This window comes from Elaeis guineensis, chromosome 10 (genome assembly GCF_000442705.2).
Source record: "Elaeis guineensis isolate ETL-2024a chromosome 10, EG11, whole genome shotgun sequence".
NCBI classification, from domain to species: domain Eukaryota; kingdom Viridiplantae; phylum Streptophyta; class Magnoliopsida; order Arecales; family Arecaceae; genus Elaeis; species Elaeis guineensis.
Window position 1 is genome coordinate 15,380,388 of NC_026002.2, and position 18,366 is coordinate 15,398,753.

An 18,366-nucleotide genomic window follows, 5' to 3' on the forward strand; every position below is an offset into this window, starting at 1 on the left:
TCACAAGATGCTTTCACACACTCAGTCAAGGGGAACCAAAAGAGCATTCCTCTCAACCGCTTCCTTTTAGAGAGGAGGAGCATGCGAAGTGTGAACAGTTTCCATCAAAAAAGAGCGATGAATATATAAAAAGATGGCAATCTTTTCCGAGCTTGCTTGTTTAGCTGTCGCTAGTCACACAGGAATGGATCCCATTTCCAATATGCACCAGAAGCTCACCCTCGACGACTGTTTGGTGTATGAAAGGAAACAGCTGATCCTTCACCATCAAGGAAGAACGAATATGAGCTGTTGGATTGCTCCTTAAATATGTCCATATGTTTTTGAAAATTATTGATTAAAACAATTCTACCGTACGTATCTTGACCCATCCGACAATAAACTAGCATATTATTTACTAGTAAAAAGAAGCTATATTGTCATACAAACTTGGTTAAAAATTTCAAATATCCTAAAATATTTTTGGAGAGCCAAAAAAACAAAAAACTATGACCTTCTTAAAATATTTTAAAATTATTTAATCATATTTATTAAAAATTAAAAGTACCTCCTAATTTTCTGAAAAGCTGAAAAAAGAAAAAAAAATCTTTCTGGATCCAATGACCCTATTTGATATGAAGGTATTTTTTATTTAACAAATTTTTATTTTGATAAAACAAATACCCATATTAATATATTATATTATATTTAATTATATTATATTATTATAATAATGAAATAATATATAATTGTATTGTATTATATCACATATATCATTTCTTGTTATATTATCACACCATACTATAAAATAATATATTATAATATAATATTATATTATATTTCAAAGTCTAACTTTCAAAAGATTACCACCCCAATGCGAAACAGGGCCTTATTAAAGTTCCCTTCTTCGCCCTCGCTGCTGCATCCCCTCCCCTGCCAACACGACCCCACCCCACCCTTTCTTTCTGTGTGCGATCTCAATAGCTTCTCTCCTCTCTTCTTCTCCCATCGCCACGGGCACGGACGATCGCAAGGCTGCTCCTTTGTTGCCCTCGGGTTCCCGGACTTGGTCTCCCAAAGGTTCCTCTCCCCTTCTGTATCTCTCTCTGTCTCTGTGTTGATTCCTTTTGTTTCGATTATCGCTTGGGATCTCGCTTTGCGTTGTCTTTGAGGAAGCGCTTACTGAATCCGTGTCGGAATTGTGTGATCGGTCTGTCGGAGATTGGAATTTCTTCGATGGGTTCATGAATTTATCTGCCTTACATACTTTGGTGTTTTTAGTTATTGCATCCTTATGATTTCCATTTGGTCTGAATAACCCCCTAGATCTTTTAATTTTTTTTCTTTTCTCTTATTGGTTTTTCTATTTGTGCAATTTTGTTATATACATTGAAACATGTAAGCGTGGGGATTGACGATTTAACAATTCGTAATGCTTGGTTTGATGATACGACATTATCCACTGCGTTACGAGTTCAAATTGAGTTCACATCATAACATCTGTTTTCCCATTTAAATCTTGCATAGGATATAGATACAATTTTAATGCTGATAGTGCATACCGTATCTGAAGAATGTTATGATGACAAACTTCTTGTAAAAAGAATCTGAAAAATCTTGCCCGTTCTGGAAAGAGACATGAGATTCTGACAGGTGAGACTGACCTGGCATGTGATGTTTCTTCCAAAAGGGTGAGATTTTTGAGGATTGTTTACGTGAAATAGTGGCTTCTCTTGGTTTGCGTACAGAAAGCTCATTGTTCACCCTTTACATTGGTTTATATGCTAAACTTACTATGCTTTTTTCTGTTACTATGTCAACGTTGCTGTATAAGATTACATGTGTGCTGGTGTCTTCTTGTCATTTTCAGAGTTGCTTCTTTAGGTTGGAATTCTACTAATTAATACCATCCATTTTGTAAAGGTCCAAGTTGAGTTACTTAAAGAGCATTACCTTTGGGGATTTATTAAAAGGGCGACGGTCTTGGCTTTCCAATAGTGAGACTGGCTATTGCGAATGGCAGAGAGAGCCTGTGTGAAACGCCTTCAAAAGGAATACCATGCAATTTGTAAGGTATGCTAATCCTATATTCATAATACTTAGCAAGGTATTACCACTTCCTGTATCTCCAAGACTCCAGCTACCGCCCAACCTTCTTGTTCAGCTCATGACAAAAAAAAAAAAGAAAAGATATCAGACTGACCAGGCAGTGCAGAAGCTTATAATTTGGTGAAATTTAGGGGAAAAAAGTTGATCATTTATTTCAATGATGAATGTAGTAATTGTTAAAATGTCATGGAGAACTTTGCAAGTTCCATGAATTTTGTTTTTACAGGACCTTTTATTGCAAATTCAGTTGGTCTTGGTGGGAAATATATGCAATTTTATAGTTTCTATTCACAATATGTTTTTTTTTTACCAGAGTGCTCTATTTCCTGATAGTGATCAAAGCTATATTCACTATGTTTTTTCTATCTTGATTCAATCAGTTCAAAAATTTGCAGGAACCACCCCCGCAGATTGTGGCTCGTCCTTCACCCAGTGATATTTTAGATTGGCGTGAGTAATTTAACTTATTTTATCTCTGTTTTGTTTTGCATATAGTTTTCTTTTCATACAATATCACATAGCACTTTTTGGTTTGCATATGCTGTATGTGCATGTTGTATGATATTTGCAAGATCTCTTGCTTGTTGCACTGTGTATTGTTTTTCACAACAATGAATAAGTTACTTCAAAATTTACATTAGCCGTGGGTTTTACTTGTACTGAGTTCAGATAGTGCTGCAAGCATAACAGTTATTTCTTATGTTAATCTGTATAAGAAGCATGTGCGACAACCGAGGAATTCTTTCTTCTGTATTTTATCTTCTTTTTCCTTTTTCACTGCCTAATGAAATCTTCCCACATGGGAATATTTGTAATAAATTATTTAGTAGCTGGTATATCTAATTTGTAAAGGAAAATGTTCTATTGTATTTTTAATGAAGATCAAGCAAGCTGCCTTATTTGTTCCACTATTGTTGCAGCATGGGAGGTTCAACCTCAATAATTACATAATTCTTCCCTAATGTCCTACCTAGGGCATTTGCTTGGTTGGAGCTTAAAAGAATACTGATTATTATTCAGAACTCAATGCTTTATTTGTCTTCCATTATTGAACATTGACTGAACCATTTATATCCTATGGTCTTTAATTCTTCAGTTTGCACTTTAATCTAACTCCTTAATGTTTTTTGGCCAGTAAATACCAAGATGACGAGGCTGTTGGTGCCTGTTATTATCATTTATTTTTGTCTTCTTGGTTTGTCATAGAGATTCCAACAGTATTGAGCTAAAAGATATCATCGTATGTCTTTTCTTTTTTTTTTGAAAATGTGCATTCCTTGCTGTCATATCTTGCTTTTTGAGTTCCCATTTTGATGATTATAGACCTTATTGCTCTGCCCGCTAACTAGGCTCTCACAAGACACAACTCAATGTTTTATTTGTTTGTTGCGATGCTCACCTTCTTATTATTGAGCGTCTACTCTTTTCATTCTGTACACATTTTAGTTGTTTGCTCATTGAAATGTGCTTGGGTTTTTGCAGAAGTCAAAAAAAAAGGACATGCCTTGGAGGATTTATATAAATCCCCAAAACCCAAGTACTCTATTATAGCCGCACTATAAGTTGTTATCATTGAACAACATTGAGGGCTGCATGTGCATATTCAGAGTTTTTAGCAGTAACTTTAGTAACTGACATGGGTTCAGTATTTTGAAGTGGAATTGATGATTACATTCCCTTTTCTTTCAGATTTTGTACTTGAAGGAAGTAAAGGCACACCATTTGAAGGTATATGATGTTTGGCTCATATTTCTTATTTTGCTGTGCATAAAACAAGTTGGCACTTTCTATACGTTTATTGTCATAATCCTTTGGTGTATCGCTTTTTATAGCAGTGTTCGTTCATTGCTTTAGTCAGTTTCAGTAGAATTACATCATGTTATTTCATTTGTTGCAAGCTTTCCTACTGTTTTTGTTTTTGTCTATATCTGTCTTCTCACACTAATATCTTATGAAGGTGGATATTACTATGGAAAACTCAAGTTTCCACCTGATTATCCCTACAAGCCTCCCAGTATCAGGTAATAAAGTCCTTAATATGAATTCCATTGCAGAATATTAAGGGCTAATTATCTTGATTGTATCTTGCATTTTTATCACGAAGATTTACTCGTCTTGTCTTGTGGGTTTAGCATGATCACTCCCAATGGACGTTTTGCCCCTCACAGAAAGATCTGTTTATCCATGAGTGACTGTAAGTTTTATGATGAAAAACACATGAATTGTTTAATTTGGTATTTAGGTGTTATTTAACATAACTTTATTGTATTTCAGTTCATCCAGAGTCTTGGAATCCAATGTGGTCTGTTTCAAGGTAAGGGCAACCAAGGCAGAAGGATGAAAATTCTCCATTAAGCTGAAGTATTATTAAACTTTTGTACTCTGCTTCGAACTTCCTAGGGTTGATTCAAGTGCATTCATTATATGTAACATTGAGTGAATGCATTCTATCAAACTAAAAATTAACATTTTCTTAATTGACTTTAATACTTGGTAAGGTAAAATTTGAGTATTGTTTATGTTGACTTTTTTATATTATTTTTATTGTAACCTAGAACATTTGTTTGTAAAAGTTATTATATATTTTTACGGCTCTGACTTGTAGTAATTGGGTGCAGCGTTCTCACAGGCCTTCTATCCTTCATGGTACGTTCCTCAAATCACCGTTGTCATCAGTACACATCTTATGCTTCAAAGTCAGCCAAAATATTCAAGGAGCACATATGTATAAGCATTAATTTTACTTTCTCTCCACCATTTGAGAAAAATTGTAACATTCTAGAAATATCTGTACTTATAGTGGTCTATATACTCCATAGTAAGTTTCCTACCTCAGACTTTATGGCTTGGAGGCAATGCTTGATGGGATTCATCATTTTTTTGAGGAAGAATTTTTTTTAATCATTGAAGACAAGATGTATAATTTGTTTGAGATTGCTGGCTGGCCTTCTTTTCTCCCTTCACTCTGGAGAAGCATCTGAAACTTCACCCAGTTTTTGTGGTGCTAAAATCTTGCTATCGTGTTTGTTTAGTTTGATCCCAGTAGACACATTAGGAGAAGAAGAATATTATATTTATGGTAGAAAGGTTGCTGAACCGTGAATATGAAGGGAATGGATCCTAATTATGGCATCAAAGGAATGAAAAAATGTTATTAGTGAACCTCCACTTTGGCCTGCAAGTGGATCTGGGTGGGCCTTGTGGGTGCAAAATTATATATCCTGGTCTAAGCCTGTTTAGATATGGATTGGCATCAGTTGATCTAAGTAGGGCTTAATTGATTGATTGTAGTACTTTTTTGGCCCTTTTGGTTAATATTTCCAAGATTTGCATTTGGGATTGGTCATATTTTCATGGTTTGGTTTAGTTTCACTATAGTTAAATTACTCAAAACCATTTCAGATCTGGAATTTGGACATGTTCTCAGATCCAGGATGTGTAAGGCCATCTGCTAACCTGCTCTAAATTCTAACCAATTTTATAAATTCAGATTCTTTTCCCAAAAGAATAGCCTGCTATTCTTTATTTTTTTAGTTGAATTTAGCAACTTTCTGATGTCAATGTTCATGTTTGCTGAGCATGCAGATGGATGATGGTCAGACCACTGGCAGCATTAGGAGTACAGATGATGAAAAGCAAAGACTAGCCAAGGCTTCACTTGCTTATAATTGTGAAAGGTAGAAATCTTTTGATTTTACATGCTAGATTCATGTCATGAGATTACATCATAAAGTTATGATGTCTTAGATATATTTTCAGTATAATGAGAAATTTGAAATTTTATAATAACTGAAATTTCAACATATTACATCAAAATTTCATTGGTGGCACCATGAAAATTATGGTTGTTTAAATCAAGTTCTACTAGTAAATTTTTGCAGTTCATCTTGTGATTGATATGTCATAGTTTTGCCATATTTCGGTATTCCAAGAGTTGGAAATGACTCAGTTAGGCTCCCAGTCTTCAAAAGTATTATTCTGTCTTTATGTGTGCATATGTATATGCTAAAAAGGGCCTAGGATTCATTAGTTCCTATAAGCAATGAGTTAGAACTATTGGTTGGTTAGCAAGCTTTTTAACATCTTGATCAGATTAGACATGAAACATGAAAAAGTGTTCCTTTTATTTTTGGTATATTAAAGTAATGTCAGTTGAATTATGAAAATCATGTAAGCACTTGTTAAAGTAGGAGTAGAGTTGAATTATGGAATTGATTAGTTTGCAGTTAAATCTTTTGGATTGGAAATCCCTAGCTCTGAATTAAGATGGACTTCTCATTTTAAAACAAAGGTCGGGAAAGACCCTCCACACGGATGTTGTGGTGATGTTTGTTCTTGCCATATATGCATATTAGGTGTTGTGACCTGCAGCCATGCGAATATGCTGCCGCATTATAGATGTGACCTGAGGTTCCATATTAATGGAGATTGAATTTTGCATCTGTTTTTTGAGAAAATTGCAATTTGTGCTGTTGATGTAAGCTTTTGGCTATCCAAATCATAATTCTGCAGTTTATAGAAAATTTGTCTCCATATGCTTGCATGTACCTCTCATGAGAGTACTGGTTCTCGGAAAGCTTATTCTCTCTCTATTAACAGCAAAAACTGTCCAAGCTTCAGGAAGCTTTTCCCAGAATATGTGGAGATGTACCAACAACAACAGGTCTCAGAGGAGTCTGTATCATCGCAGCGGATGAGTGAACGTAGGAGCTCTCCTCCTTCCACTCTGGTTGAACAAGTTGCGAGACTTAAAGGTGAAGACAGAAGGATTGTACAAAATGCTGGAGAGAGAAAGCAGATGCCATTCTGGTTACTGCTGTTGATGGTGTCAGTCTTTGGCATTGTGATGGCATTGCCCCTGCTGCAACTGTGACTTGATCAGCAGAGATTGCATACCAACAGTATGCAAGTTCTGGCGCAAACTTTGACCTTGAAAATGTTAATGGTCTTAGATTCATGTACTGAAGAATTTTGTATAGTTGGTTGATGTCCTTTGACATTTCTTGATGAACATGATGCAATGTTCTAAATATCTAGTTTGTTACTGACTAGCAACATGGTGCCCTGCTTTTCCTCTGAATTTGCTGTGTTATTGTTTTAGGATTTTTGATGTGCCAAATCTATGAATCATCGCAACAAGATTCCAGGATGCCAATTGATTTGCTGTGAGGTAAAATGGCTGAGAATTTCATCTCTTAAGTAGAGAGAATATGCAGACATTTTTTCCTTTGTTGATATCGAGGCTCTGCAGTGGGAAAATGAGCGACTCCAGGGAAAATATGCATGATTTCCGTCCCCTGCCGGTGGCTCTATGATGCCCAAAGTATGCCCTACCTACTCTAGGTACAAGTGGGAACAGGGAGAGGTCCTGTTCTATGGAAATCAACATTTAAAAAAAAAAAAAAATTTAATCCATGTATGTTTGAAGTGTTCTTTTTTCCAAAAAAGAGACCGATCCGTGCTATGAATATCTGGGTGCCTTCATTTGGAGATGCATCCTCTTAAGGTCTAAATCCATTTTGAATCCAGCATCTCTGATGGCTAAGCAAAGCGATATTACTAGCAGGTCCCTATCATTGTATGCGCTGAGTGACACGATTCCCTCTAAAAGCTATTTGTGAACTGTTTATGACAAAACCACAAAGAAAAAGGGACATGATCTTTATCGGACTACGTCTCTACGTGGGTTAGTAGATTATTGATCTGTGGATGACGGCACCAATGGTCAAAAGACACTCATGAGAGAATTTGTTATTCAAAGGAATTGTAAATTGATTCAACTCCCTTAGTCTGCCTCTCTGGGTGCAAAATTTGGTTTTCACTCATTATTTCATACTACATAAGATGGCGATTACTTGGTTTACAAATGTTTAGAGACACCAGTATTAACGCTGGCTACCCCACAGCTCTCCATTGCAGGACAATTAATCTTAGCAATTATAATATATGATCTAAAAGGTGTGAGAAATACGGTACAGGAGCCCCTCAAACCTCAATTTCAATCTAAAATGAGTTCGGAGTTCGTATTCTCTAAAATTTCCCTGATAGGAATGTTAAAACACTCCATTGAAATTGCTAAAAATGTAGTCAAAGATCAATAGAAATACTTCCTCGATTATCACAAGCAACAATTATGATTCACAAATACAGCATAACGACAAGAATCTCAAACTGGTTCACTTGCTATCGGTTTATATCGATAACTTCCGTTACAAGTTCCTAAGTGCAACTAGCTTGTCATGGTTTAGCAAATTTCATAATGTTGGTTATTGAGAAAGAAGCGTCCTTGCAATTATATATACAGAAGCGCTGTCTACCTTATGCATTTGAGTGTGGGACAACAGAGAACACTCAATTTGATTTTAGACCTGCTACCTTCTATCGCTAATCTAATTGATCAAATTCATTACCCCGCTTTATAAATTTTTTGAAAGCAAGGGACCTGAAACAACTGTAAAAATCCTCGACAAAAGGTTAAGGAACTCAGCCTCCATTTAAACTCATCAGATATTAAAGGCCACTATTGCAGGATAGCTCCTCCAAAGATGTTTGAAGTGGCGAGCTCTAAGGAAGTGCCAATGAGACCAGCTGGTGCTCTACTTCTTGCCAGTTATGAACCTTGGTCACCAGGGGGTGTGAAGTTGCAGAGCCAGTCTTGCACCACGGATACGAGTTGTCATAGTCAAAGAGTAAGACTCTAATACCTATATCTGCACATTCGAGAGCATATCTTGGGTTGTCGTCAATCAGAATTTGGGCTCCCAAAGACCTGTGAAGAGCAATTCCATATATTAGTGTCGAAAAATCCGAAGCTTCGATGCCATTTATGGAGATGAAAGAAGAAAACATAAATCCTGTTGGAGAAAATAAATTCAAATCGAGAACTAGCCTAATCTGTATGGTTGGAGCTAAAGGTCAAATTGAGGATTATTTCATTTCTACAGAAATGAAAGAAAATGAAATGGAAAGTGAAAGAGCTTCAACAACAAAAACTCCTGAGAAATACCAGTGCATGAGTCCTGAAACTCATTAAAAAGGAATATAAGGTAAAAGAAGCATCAGATCAGACCTGCCAAAAGACTCAAGTTACAGAACACCCTGCATTAAAACATAGTATTTGATTGTAATTTATTCACGAAACTTGGGCATGTGTTGGAATGAATCCTCACACGGTCATGCCCATTAGGTCATCAGGTCAAATGTACACAAATTAAATAGATGAAGCAACACAAATTCATAATGTGCTACAGGCACAGACTCATGAAAAGAATGAAAGGATGAAATAAAGACACCAACATGCACACTATGCTCTAAGTACATGATATACAATTTCTCTAATAGTTCAATTCTACTGATGCATCTGACATGGTCCATCAAGCACATTCATATCAAAATACTAGCAGTTCAAGGTCATGTCGGGTTTCCAAGGACACTTGATGAGCAAATGGGTCCCCACATGTTGCGGGAGAAAAGCATGTTTTCTAAAATCCAAACCGTTGCCCGTTGGTGATATCCGATATGCAAGAAAAAAAAAAACAACTGTCTATAAAAAACTAAGATTTTACGCCCCAACGGACAGAGGGCATCCTGCCGTCCCGTCCTGTTCCTATGAGAAAACGGGACCAGGACGGGCTCAGGACTCCAAAATCCACCTTGCAGCGAGAGAAGAAGAAAGAGGAAAGAGAAAATGAAGGAAAGATGAAGAAAAGGGAAAAATGAAAAAGAAAGAAAAGAAAAATGAAAAAAGAAAGGAAGAGAGAAGAAAAGAAAGAAAAAGAAAAGGAAAGAAAGGAAAGTAGAGAAAAAGAAAGAAAAGAAAGAAGAAGAAAAGAAGAAGGGGAGAAAAATGAGGATATCCATTGGGATGCATGACCGGGACTGCTGTTGGGACGGAACAGGATAGTGGGGTGTCCCGTTCTATGGAGAAACTGGGACACCTTTATCCCACGAGATCTAAAACCTTGTAAAGAACATTATTCCAATGTGTAGGTTCATCTTCTGATAAGCTGCTTCAAAATTTTACTAAAACAATGAAAGACATGCAAGCATAAAGCAAATAGTAGAACTAGTCATGGTTTAAGCTAAAGAGAGCATTGAACTCAATCAATATGGCTTACCTGCAGATCTCAGATTTTGGCCGTGATTGTCCATCCAAAGCAAAATGATTACCAAAGTGAATCTCCTGAAACAAGCCAGGATAATGCTCTTCAATCCACTTCAGTGTGTGATCTTTGATTGCATTCTGCCGAGATCTTTTCAAAGCAACAAGTTATTCAGATAAACTGCATCGATTGTGATGAGTAAAAAACATAATAGTTGCATGCTTCAGAAGTCAGAATAAGAATCCCATTAGAAAATATCTATATGAGGAAGACATACGTCACCACTGATAAATTGCAAAATGTGGACAGTCTATGAAGAGCATGTCGAGCACCTGGGATAGGATGAATACCCTCTTTGAAATAAGTAGTTTTAAAGAACTCATGAACACGGATATCAGCTGCCACAATAAACAAAAAAAGCTGTATATAATCAAAGAAGAAAATGGTAGATATTGTCGCATACAAGGAATAAAATTCTACTGTATGGAACAAACAAAGTAATATGCAGCATGTATTATAATATGTGGGATACTGAGTGATACCTTCCGTTCGAGAACAATTCCATATCTGTTAAGAATTACATACAAATACACAAGCATGTGAGTTGCAACAGAGAACTCGCAAAAAGTGTGATCATTCATTATATTAAGGAAGATCAAGAACAAACTTCCATATGCCTAATCACCAAAAAAATAAAAAAAGGGTGAAGCCATTGGACGGTACCTTGAAGAACTCATATACATGGTACTCTGACATTGAGTGAATAGAAGAGTAGCGATCCGCAATAAATTGGTTTAAAGCTGAGAGAAAGCTTCCAAGGACTGAAAATCAGATAATCACAAGAACCAAGATATTAGATCATATATCCATAGAAAGATACATAATAGAATACAATCATTTAACCATGAATTAATACATGACCTCTGTTTGCAAAAACAGAACTATGATGCTTAGAAAAATACTGAAATTGTTGCTTTCCTTTTTTGAGAGACTTAGCTCCCAAGCTTACAGAAGAAATGCTGAGAGACCAGATTAAATAATATAAATCATCAACCATAAAGTTTTGGAAGAATACCAGTGCCCCTGTTTTATATTTGCAATAATTTACAGCTTCCATTAAAGAACACAATGACATTAACATGACAATTTTAACATAATGTCAAAGAAACTTATAAATAATCTACTAATACATGTACCAGATTTTGCAGAAAGAAATTATATTAAAAGGACACTCTTCCAACATAAACTGCTCAGAGTCATCTGGCTAATTTTGGAGGCTTATTCCTCAGAACTTCAGAACTCATGCCTCTCGTATGCTTCCAAGTGTGACTGCTACATCAGCAATTAAAGTTGCACCCAAATACTTACAGGTCCTTCAACTTATATTCAAGGGTTGCAGTTCCAATGAACAGAAAAGATTAAGAGATATCATGGATGGCTTGCAGGCTGTAGCACATGGTATCGACATTTTTGTCAGATCTTGGGTCGTGGTTTCTTCTTATGCAAGTGATCCTGACTCAAAAGTGACACTAAGTGTACAACTGAAAAGTGATATAAAGACTCAACTAGAATTTCCAAAGGAATGACACCTTCTATGACAGTTTCTAGACTTCTACAATCTATTCACCATGGGCGACAAAAATATATTGAACAAAGAATCTAACCCTCCAAAAGCATTATGTATGAAGAACCGAAGGCAAAGAGAAGGAAAAGGAAAAAAGCAATGGATAAAAAATAAATGCACATCCCAACAACACACAGCAAAAAAATGAGCTTGATTTTTCTGTTTTCCTTTTACACTAGATGTTTGTGTAAATGGACACCTAGAATTTGAATACTGGGTGTACTGGCCATTACCAATTGCACAAGCCATGAACCAGTATCCAGTACCCCATAGGGACATTCGTTGGCCAACTGGCCTGAACCAGCCCTAAATTGACTGTGTACTACTCAGTGCCAAGATTAAAGGTGTTTTTACACCCTCCTCCCCCTCGCTTGGCTTCTACTCTATATCATTCCAGCCATTCCCTATGTTGGTAAGCTTTTGTATGACATAGTATGTACTTTACTGGCACGTAAAGTGTATGATCTGTACTATGATTCATTAAAACCTAGACAGAAACTATGTATAAGGACATATCCAGGAAATTATGTTATTGATGAATTTTCTTCCAAAGTGAAAGGTTAAACCATCTCTTAATGGAAAAACATGTATGCTGATCATTAAAGGACATGTAAATCACAAAAGCATATCAGTACAGTAATTTCAATAGGATTATCTTCCCAAGCATTATGCATCTCTGATAATCATCTCTCAGATGTCTACCATTGTCCCATCTCCTACCAGAAAAAAAGGAACAAATATGGTTTTCATAAACAATCATAAAATCACATTTGAGCTTTTCAAGAAAAATCCTTTTTTATCATTTAATTGCATAGCTAAAAACTTGCAAAGAAAGGGCAAAAATAATGGCGATTATGTTTATATATGTTGCCAAGCATGAGCACATGACTATTAAAGGCATCTTACCCAGATTTTAGACATACATATGGATCTAATTAGGGACTCAAGCACAGAGCTGGGCCTTCCCAAAAAAAAGGGCAAATGGTACAGCATGGGTATCTAGTGCAACCATTCATACACTAAGATACGACAAAAGTTGATGGTTTATTTTACAGCTATAAATAGATGATCTTACAGAGTTCCTAGCCACTATGCTTATGGGTCAACCACCTAGACCTGCCCCACATGTAACCCCCCAATGCCTAGGCCTAGAAAGCCTAGGTGGACTGGACTATCTTTTAGGTGAGTAATATAGTAGGTAAGGCAGTTTGAGGAAATATGAACAATGCCCAAATATCTTACTTAGCTACAACTCACAAATTTTATTAGTTATTGATTGATTGTTTGCTTCAAATGTTTCACTGATTATTCATTATTCGCTATTCTTGCTTGCTGTATTAAAATTCTTGAAAATGTTTTTTGGCCAAAAAATTAATACCATGGTATAATATGCAAGAAATTTGCATCACTACTAGTTGATGTCATGCCACACTAAAACAGAAACTCAAATAAATGTGAAACCTTCTAATATATTTCTACTAGTTTTGTGTATCTATATTTAATCCACCTAAGCACTCGCCTAAGCACCATACAGTCTTTTGGCCACCTGCCCCGCCTCTATGCTGCATGGATCAACTAATTTGGATAGATGGTATGATTAGCTTAGTTTTTAACAGCAGTAGACTTACCAATGATGCATATGATGAATTTGATTTTCATGATTTGCAGTACAAACAAGCATGCTTATAGGATCTACCAAAAGTGGTTTGCCTTAGTGGAACATTCAATTTGAAGAGCAATATACAGGTCAAGAAACCTTAAAATAAGTCACAAATCAATGGATCTTGTTTGCCTTTAACATCTCGGTTCTCTAAGCAATACCTATATCTGACTTCACGTTCAAGTGGTGCTGCATAGGTCCTATTGACGCTCTTAAAATGCACCTCCATTTCTTAATTTAAATGCTCATCATTTTTGTCCATATATGTTGTAAACAAAGCCAGTTAAAGATGATTTGACATCTAGTGCCCATCAAAGCTAAACTAAAGTTTTATCCAAATCAAGGATTTTTATACCAGGATAGGACATCTTAATAGTAGTTTACTACTACAGTATGGGTATGGTACACAATTGGAGGTGAGACAGCAGCAATACCATGCGTCAGTACAGTACCATATCGAGCCCTCATACCATACTAGCACCTTACCAGCACAGAAAGTCTGGTACCAGGCAGTATAGCTCAGTATAGCAAACCTTAATCTAAATAAAGAACACAAGGTTGCAAAACCATTGTTGATAAGAACTTATGACTACAACCAAGATCAAAATAGCCCCAAATAGTCTAGATCTCATCCTTCAATCAGAATCAATTAGGATCGTCATATGTATATCAGTATTATGGATCTTACAATCCCTTAAAATATTGGATCTAACTTAATCATTGTTACTTACATATCCAATCATATGAAAATCCATTTTTTATTTTTCTGTTTGAATTATGGCATTTAAACTTATTTATTTAACACTAATAAGCTTTGAGCATGTAAAATTGATAAGCTCATCACAAGAGTTTTTAACTACTAATAATGTATAGAAAAGGACATTTTGAAGTTCATGAATAAAAAGGAAGAGGCAGATTTCAGTATTCATACAACCATTTATTCAATTTGATTCTAATTTTTTCCCTAATATATTGCATATAAAAGAATAACTAGATTGTAAGTGGTATAGCTGCATTACTGGCTTGTCAGACATACTACATGTGGGCTTATGATGGTGGAAAGTGGAAAAATTTTGTGTATTGCTTTTTTAATTTAATGATAGTAATTTAGCACATTCTTAATTTTCACATGTCTTTATATTTTTAAATTTCTAAAGAAATCAGGGTGGTCCTCTCAAAAGAAAAAAAGAAATCATGGTGGAAATCTTACTATCTGTTGTTCGATCCATGACCTCATCTGATCTAACTTCCTATAAGATTTGCATTTAAACCTGATCCAAGAAGCATGATGCTTAGCTGAGGAAAATAATGGAACACAAAACTTGGATAATGAGAAGTACGAGGACTCAACTCTACATACAAAGGCAAGAAACTCCTGCCCACATATCTTATGGTCATGCATCCACCATAGTCAAGGCCATGATATGGTAAAGGGACCTGGCCATTTAGCATATCTCCTGCTCTAGAAAAAGAACTAATATAAGGGCTGAAGCCATTTTAAAGCAGCAGATAGAGGACATGTTACTCACCTCAAAGCAACACAAGAAGATGGAACTGTTTTGATGAATTCTTGTCTAGAGTTAAGCTTTCTATTTTCCAAATACACACACACACACTACCACTTTCAAAAACAACAATTAAAAGAAATAGAAAAGTAGGTCACCACCTTCTAGACTAGTAAAGCATTAAAAAAATTCAAACATCTCCTATTGACCCCATTATTCTGAGTCAAGGAGATATCAAATGCAATCTCAACTCTACCTTTTCTAAATATTCCAAAACCAAGTGTTGCAACATAAGGTAAAGTTAATCCCCCCCAACATCTTTCTACTCAATTTCTTATCTTTTTTCCTTTTCTTTTTCATTTCTTCCTATTATCTTTACATTCATGAACTGGAGAAAACAAAAAATCCTCAGACTTCTGTCTTCCTCTGCTAAAAGCTCAAAGGTGAACAGCAGTGTGAATCAATGTACATATATATAAGCAATTTATCCAAGATATAATCAACAAAATTACTAGGGTAAAAATAATAATTAATGTCTCTACCTCTCCAAAAATAATCCGATTTAAAGAGAGAAAAATTTGCGGCTTTCAGATGACAGGTTGTGTATCATTAACAACCAGAAACTGCTTGAGAAGGTCTATAACAGTTTTTCTATTTAGAGTATTTGTATATAGTATTCTCTAAAAACTAATAACTTAACACACGAACAGCTAAACCCCAGGTTGGTATGCCCTATTTCAGTGCAAGGGTATAATGCTCTATGGGGTAACAGTAATCTTTCTGTAAATCTATAAGGTGGCAAGGAATCATTCTTTTCTAAAATTCCTTACAAGATATCAAAAAGAACCCAGCAAGTTGCGTACAAGCTACAGCTAAGGAATATTAGATCAAGATAAAATACTGTTTACTGCTGCTTCCACAGATATTAGTATAGGCCATCAATGCCATCAATTAAAAGCTATATCATTGCAAAGCAACCGCATGCCCCTACCTCAACCAAAAATGTATAATGAAAGCCTTATATAAAGAACCAAATATCAGTGATAAGTGATAACAATAATCAAACACATGCCATAGAAGCAAATATGGGCATACAACAGATACCTTCATCGACATCAACAGCAACCACCAATTTCTGTGGCATCAAATGGTTGGAAAACACAAGGAGGTTTCCATGTCTGCATGCTCCATCTCCATTCACCAATCTTGCACCCACCTCCTCTCCAAATACTACGTCAGAATCCCGAACAAATTGGCAATAAGGTGCTACAGGATGAGCTTTTCTTGTTTCATCATCTATCCTTCTAAAACCACCATTATGGCGATCCATGCAGCTTCTCAAGCTCAAGGCATTTTTCGTAATGATTCTGGAACTAATTCCCATATCAACCCCACCCTTGCTACGGAGCATACTTCGCTCATAAGATTCACTCCACCGACTGAACCCACCGAAGCTTGCAGAGAAGGGATGCTTAGCTAAAGTCATCGAAGCACAATTACTCCAAAGAGTATGTAATTGAGACGAGAACAATCGCAAAGCTTCTCTCTTTAACATCACTTTGCACACATTCCAGTCAAATCGAAATGCTCCAACACAAAGAATAGCCCAAATTCCAAAAAACAGATATTCTCCAACTAAAAGTCCGTCAAATCCATTAAAAATCAATAAAATTTTACAAAAAAAATACCAAATAATAAATCAATAAGATTTTGCAAAAATTACCAAAGAACCAAATACAAAAGGAAAGAATAACGATGTATGAATCAAAAACGGCGGTTTGACAACGAGGAAAAAAAAAATCACCGCTAACCTATCAAAAAATCAACAATTTGTGTCCAAAGAAACCATCTTTCCGGGTTCAGGATGCCGCAACCAGAATCGGATCAATATTCTTTCAGATAAACTGAAAAACAAAAAAATCCACATCCAACCGGCGAAAACGGAAAAAAAAAAAAAAAAAAAAAATCTTCCGGTCAAAAGAGGACCGGTTGGTGCTGTAAGAACCCCAGATCCCACAATGACCGGCAAGACGCCCCTGAAACAAAAATCTCAGAAGAAGCAATTAAAACAGGGAAAATAGGATAAAATTCGAATTAAAGCCGGGGAATTGGGGGACAGAGACTCCCCTGGAGGAAGAATTCTATCTCCCAGAGGCGTCCGGGAATCGGAGATGGACAAAAACGCGTATGAATTGGGAATTTCTTTGAAAAGACTCCCCCACCCCTCTTTTGTTTTCTCTGTTTCTTTTTTAGGGTTTTCGGGAATATTTTTATTGAATGGGTTTGGAGAGCAATCCCCCGCGAATTCCGATTGCGTGCTTCTTTCGTCGCGGTGGCCCCTTTTTGGCGCAAAGAGAGGGGGGAATGATTGGGCGGCCCCGCGCACGATGTGGACCGTACGATGTACTGTCCAAATACAATGTACGGTGGCATCTTTTTGCACGGCTGATCCGAAAGGCTTTCGGTGATCCAACGGTCAGCATCAGCCGGATAGGCTGCCGACCGGATGCAACTCTGATTCCACTGGACCCCCGAACATTTCTTGATTGATATGAAACTGGGGACACCACTTGGATCCTGGACAAAAAACAAAAAGGAAATCAAAAAACAAAAATAACTATTATTAATATCAACAAAAAAAAAAAACACAAAAGTTAAGAAAAAAAATTAATCAATAAAATATTTAAAATCCTAGTTGACTAGCTTGCACTAGAATGTAGGTTGCACTTGTCTTGTCACTAAAAGCTTTCTAACCCCGTTTTGAAAAGTGTGTTAAGGTGTTAATCTTGGTATAATTAAAAAAAATTGTCCATAGATAAAATAGTTAAGCAAAATTATGACCGATGGCCAAGCCAGCATCAACATGCAAACTGTTTAATTCAATATTTTAACCTTATTGTACAAGAGAGAATGAGAGCATCTACGAGTATATTTTATCGATCAGAGAATATATTATAGTATGCTCTTTAACGCTTAATGTTAATTATAAAAATTAAATTATAATTTAAAAAAATTATATTATAATTAAATAATAAAATTTATATGAAGATCAAGCCATTAAAGCTATCTAGGATATGTCCGTCGAATCAACAATCACCTACAACTTGCAATCATAAGCAAATCCAATTGAATGTATTTCGCTGTCGTCAAACAACAACATAATTTTTGATCCCAACTCCAAAAATTTTTGAAAAAAAAGATCTCACAAGCTCTTGGATAGGTTAAGGATAAAATCCATAGAAGATGTCCTTTTATAATGTCTCATTTATCAAAGATAGTATATGAATCAATCATAACGAGCGAGAAGATGGATGTTATTCACGATGATTATGTAGGTTAACGTTATTACAATAATCATCAAATATATCTTTATTAGTTTATTGAAGA

At 35.9% G+C, this 18,366-nt stretch overlaps 2 protein-coding genes across 2 annotated transcripts; one reads left to right on the forward strand and one right to left on the reverse strand.

Moving 5' to 3' along the window:
• Positions 1 to 878: 878 nt before the first annotated feature.
• LOC105053028 (ubiquitin-conjugating enzyme E2 34) lies at positions 879 to 7,143 on the forward strand. The gene is made up of 10 exons (XM_010934027.4): positions 879 to 1,059; positions 1,903 to 2,052; positions 2,484 to 2,538; positions 3,778 to 3,816; positions 4,046 to 4,109; positions 4,221 to 4,282; positions 4,363 to 4,402; positions 4,707 to 4,734; positions 5,674 to 5,765; positions 6,688 to 7,143. Exons 2-10 carry the CDS (start codon positions 1,996 to 1,998, stop codon positions 6,959 to 6,961), a joined length of 711 nt encoding a protein of 236 aa, XP_010932329.1. The 5' UTR covers positions 879 to 1,059; positions 1,903 to 1,995; the 3' UTR covers positions 6,962 to 7,143.
• Positions 7,144 to 8,240: 1,097 nt separating this feature from the next.
• On the reverse strand, positions 8,241 to 17,470 carry LOC105053027 (uncharacterized). Its single transcript, XM_010934026.4, has 6 exons — positions 16,084 to 17,470; positions 10,914 to 11,011; positions 10,733 to 10,757; positions 10,468 to 10,588; positions 10,206 to 10,340; positions 8,241 to 8,857 (listed from the first exon to the last, which is right to left on the reverse strand). Exons 1-6 carry the CDS (start codon positions 16,532 to 16,534, stop codon positions 8,653 to 8,655), a joined length of 1,035 nt encoding a protein of 344 aa, XP_010932328.1. The 5' UTR covers positions 16,535 to 17,470; the 3' UTR covers positions 8,241 to 8,652.
• Between the last annotated feature and the right edge of the window lie 896 nt (positions 17,471 to 18,366).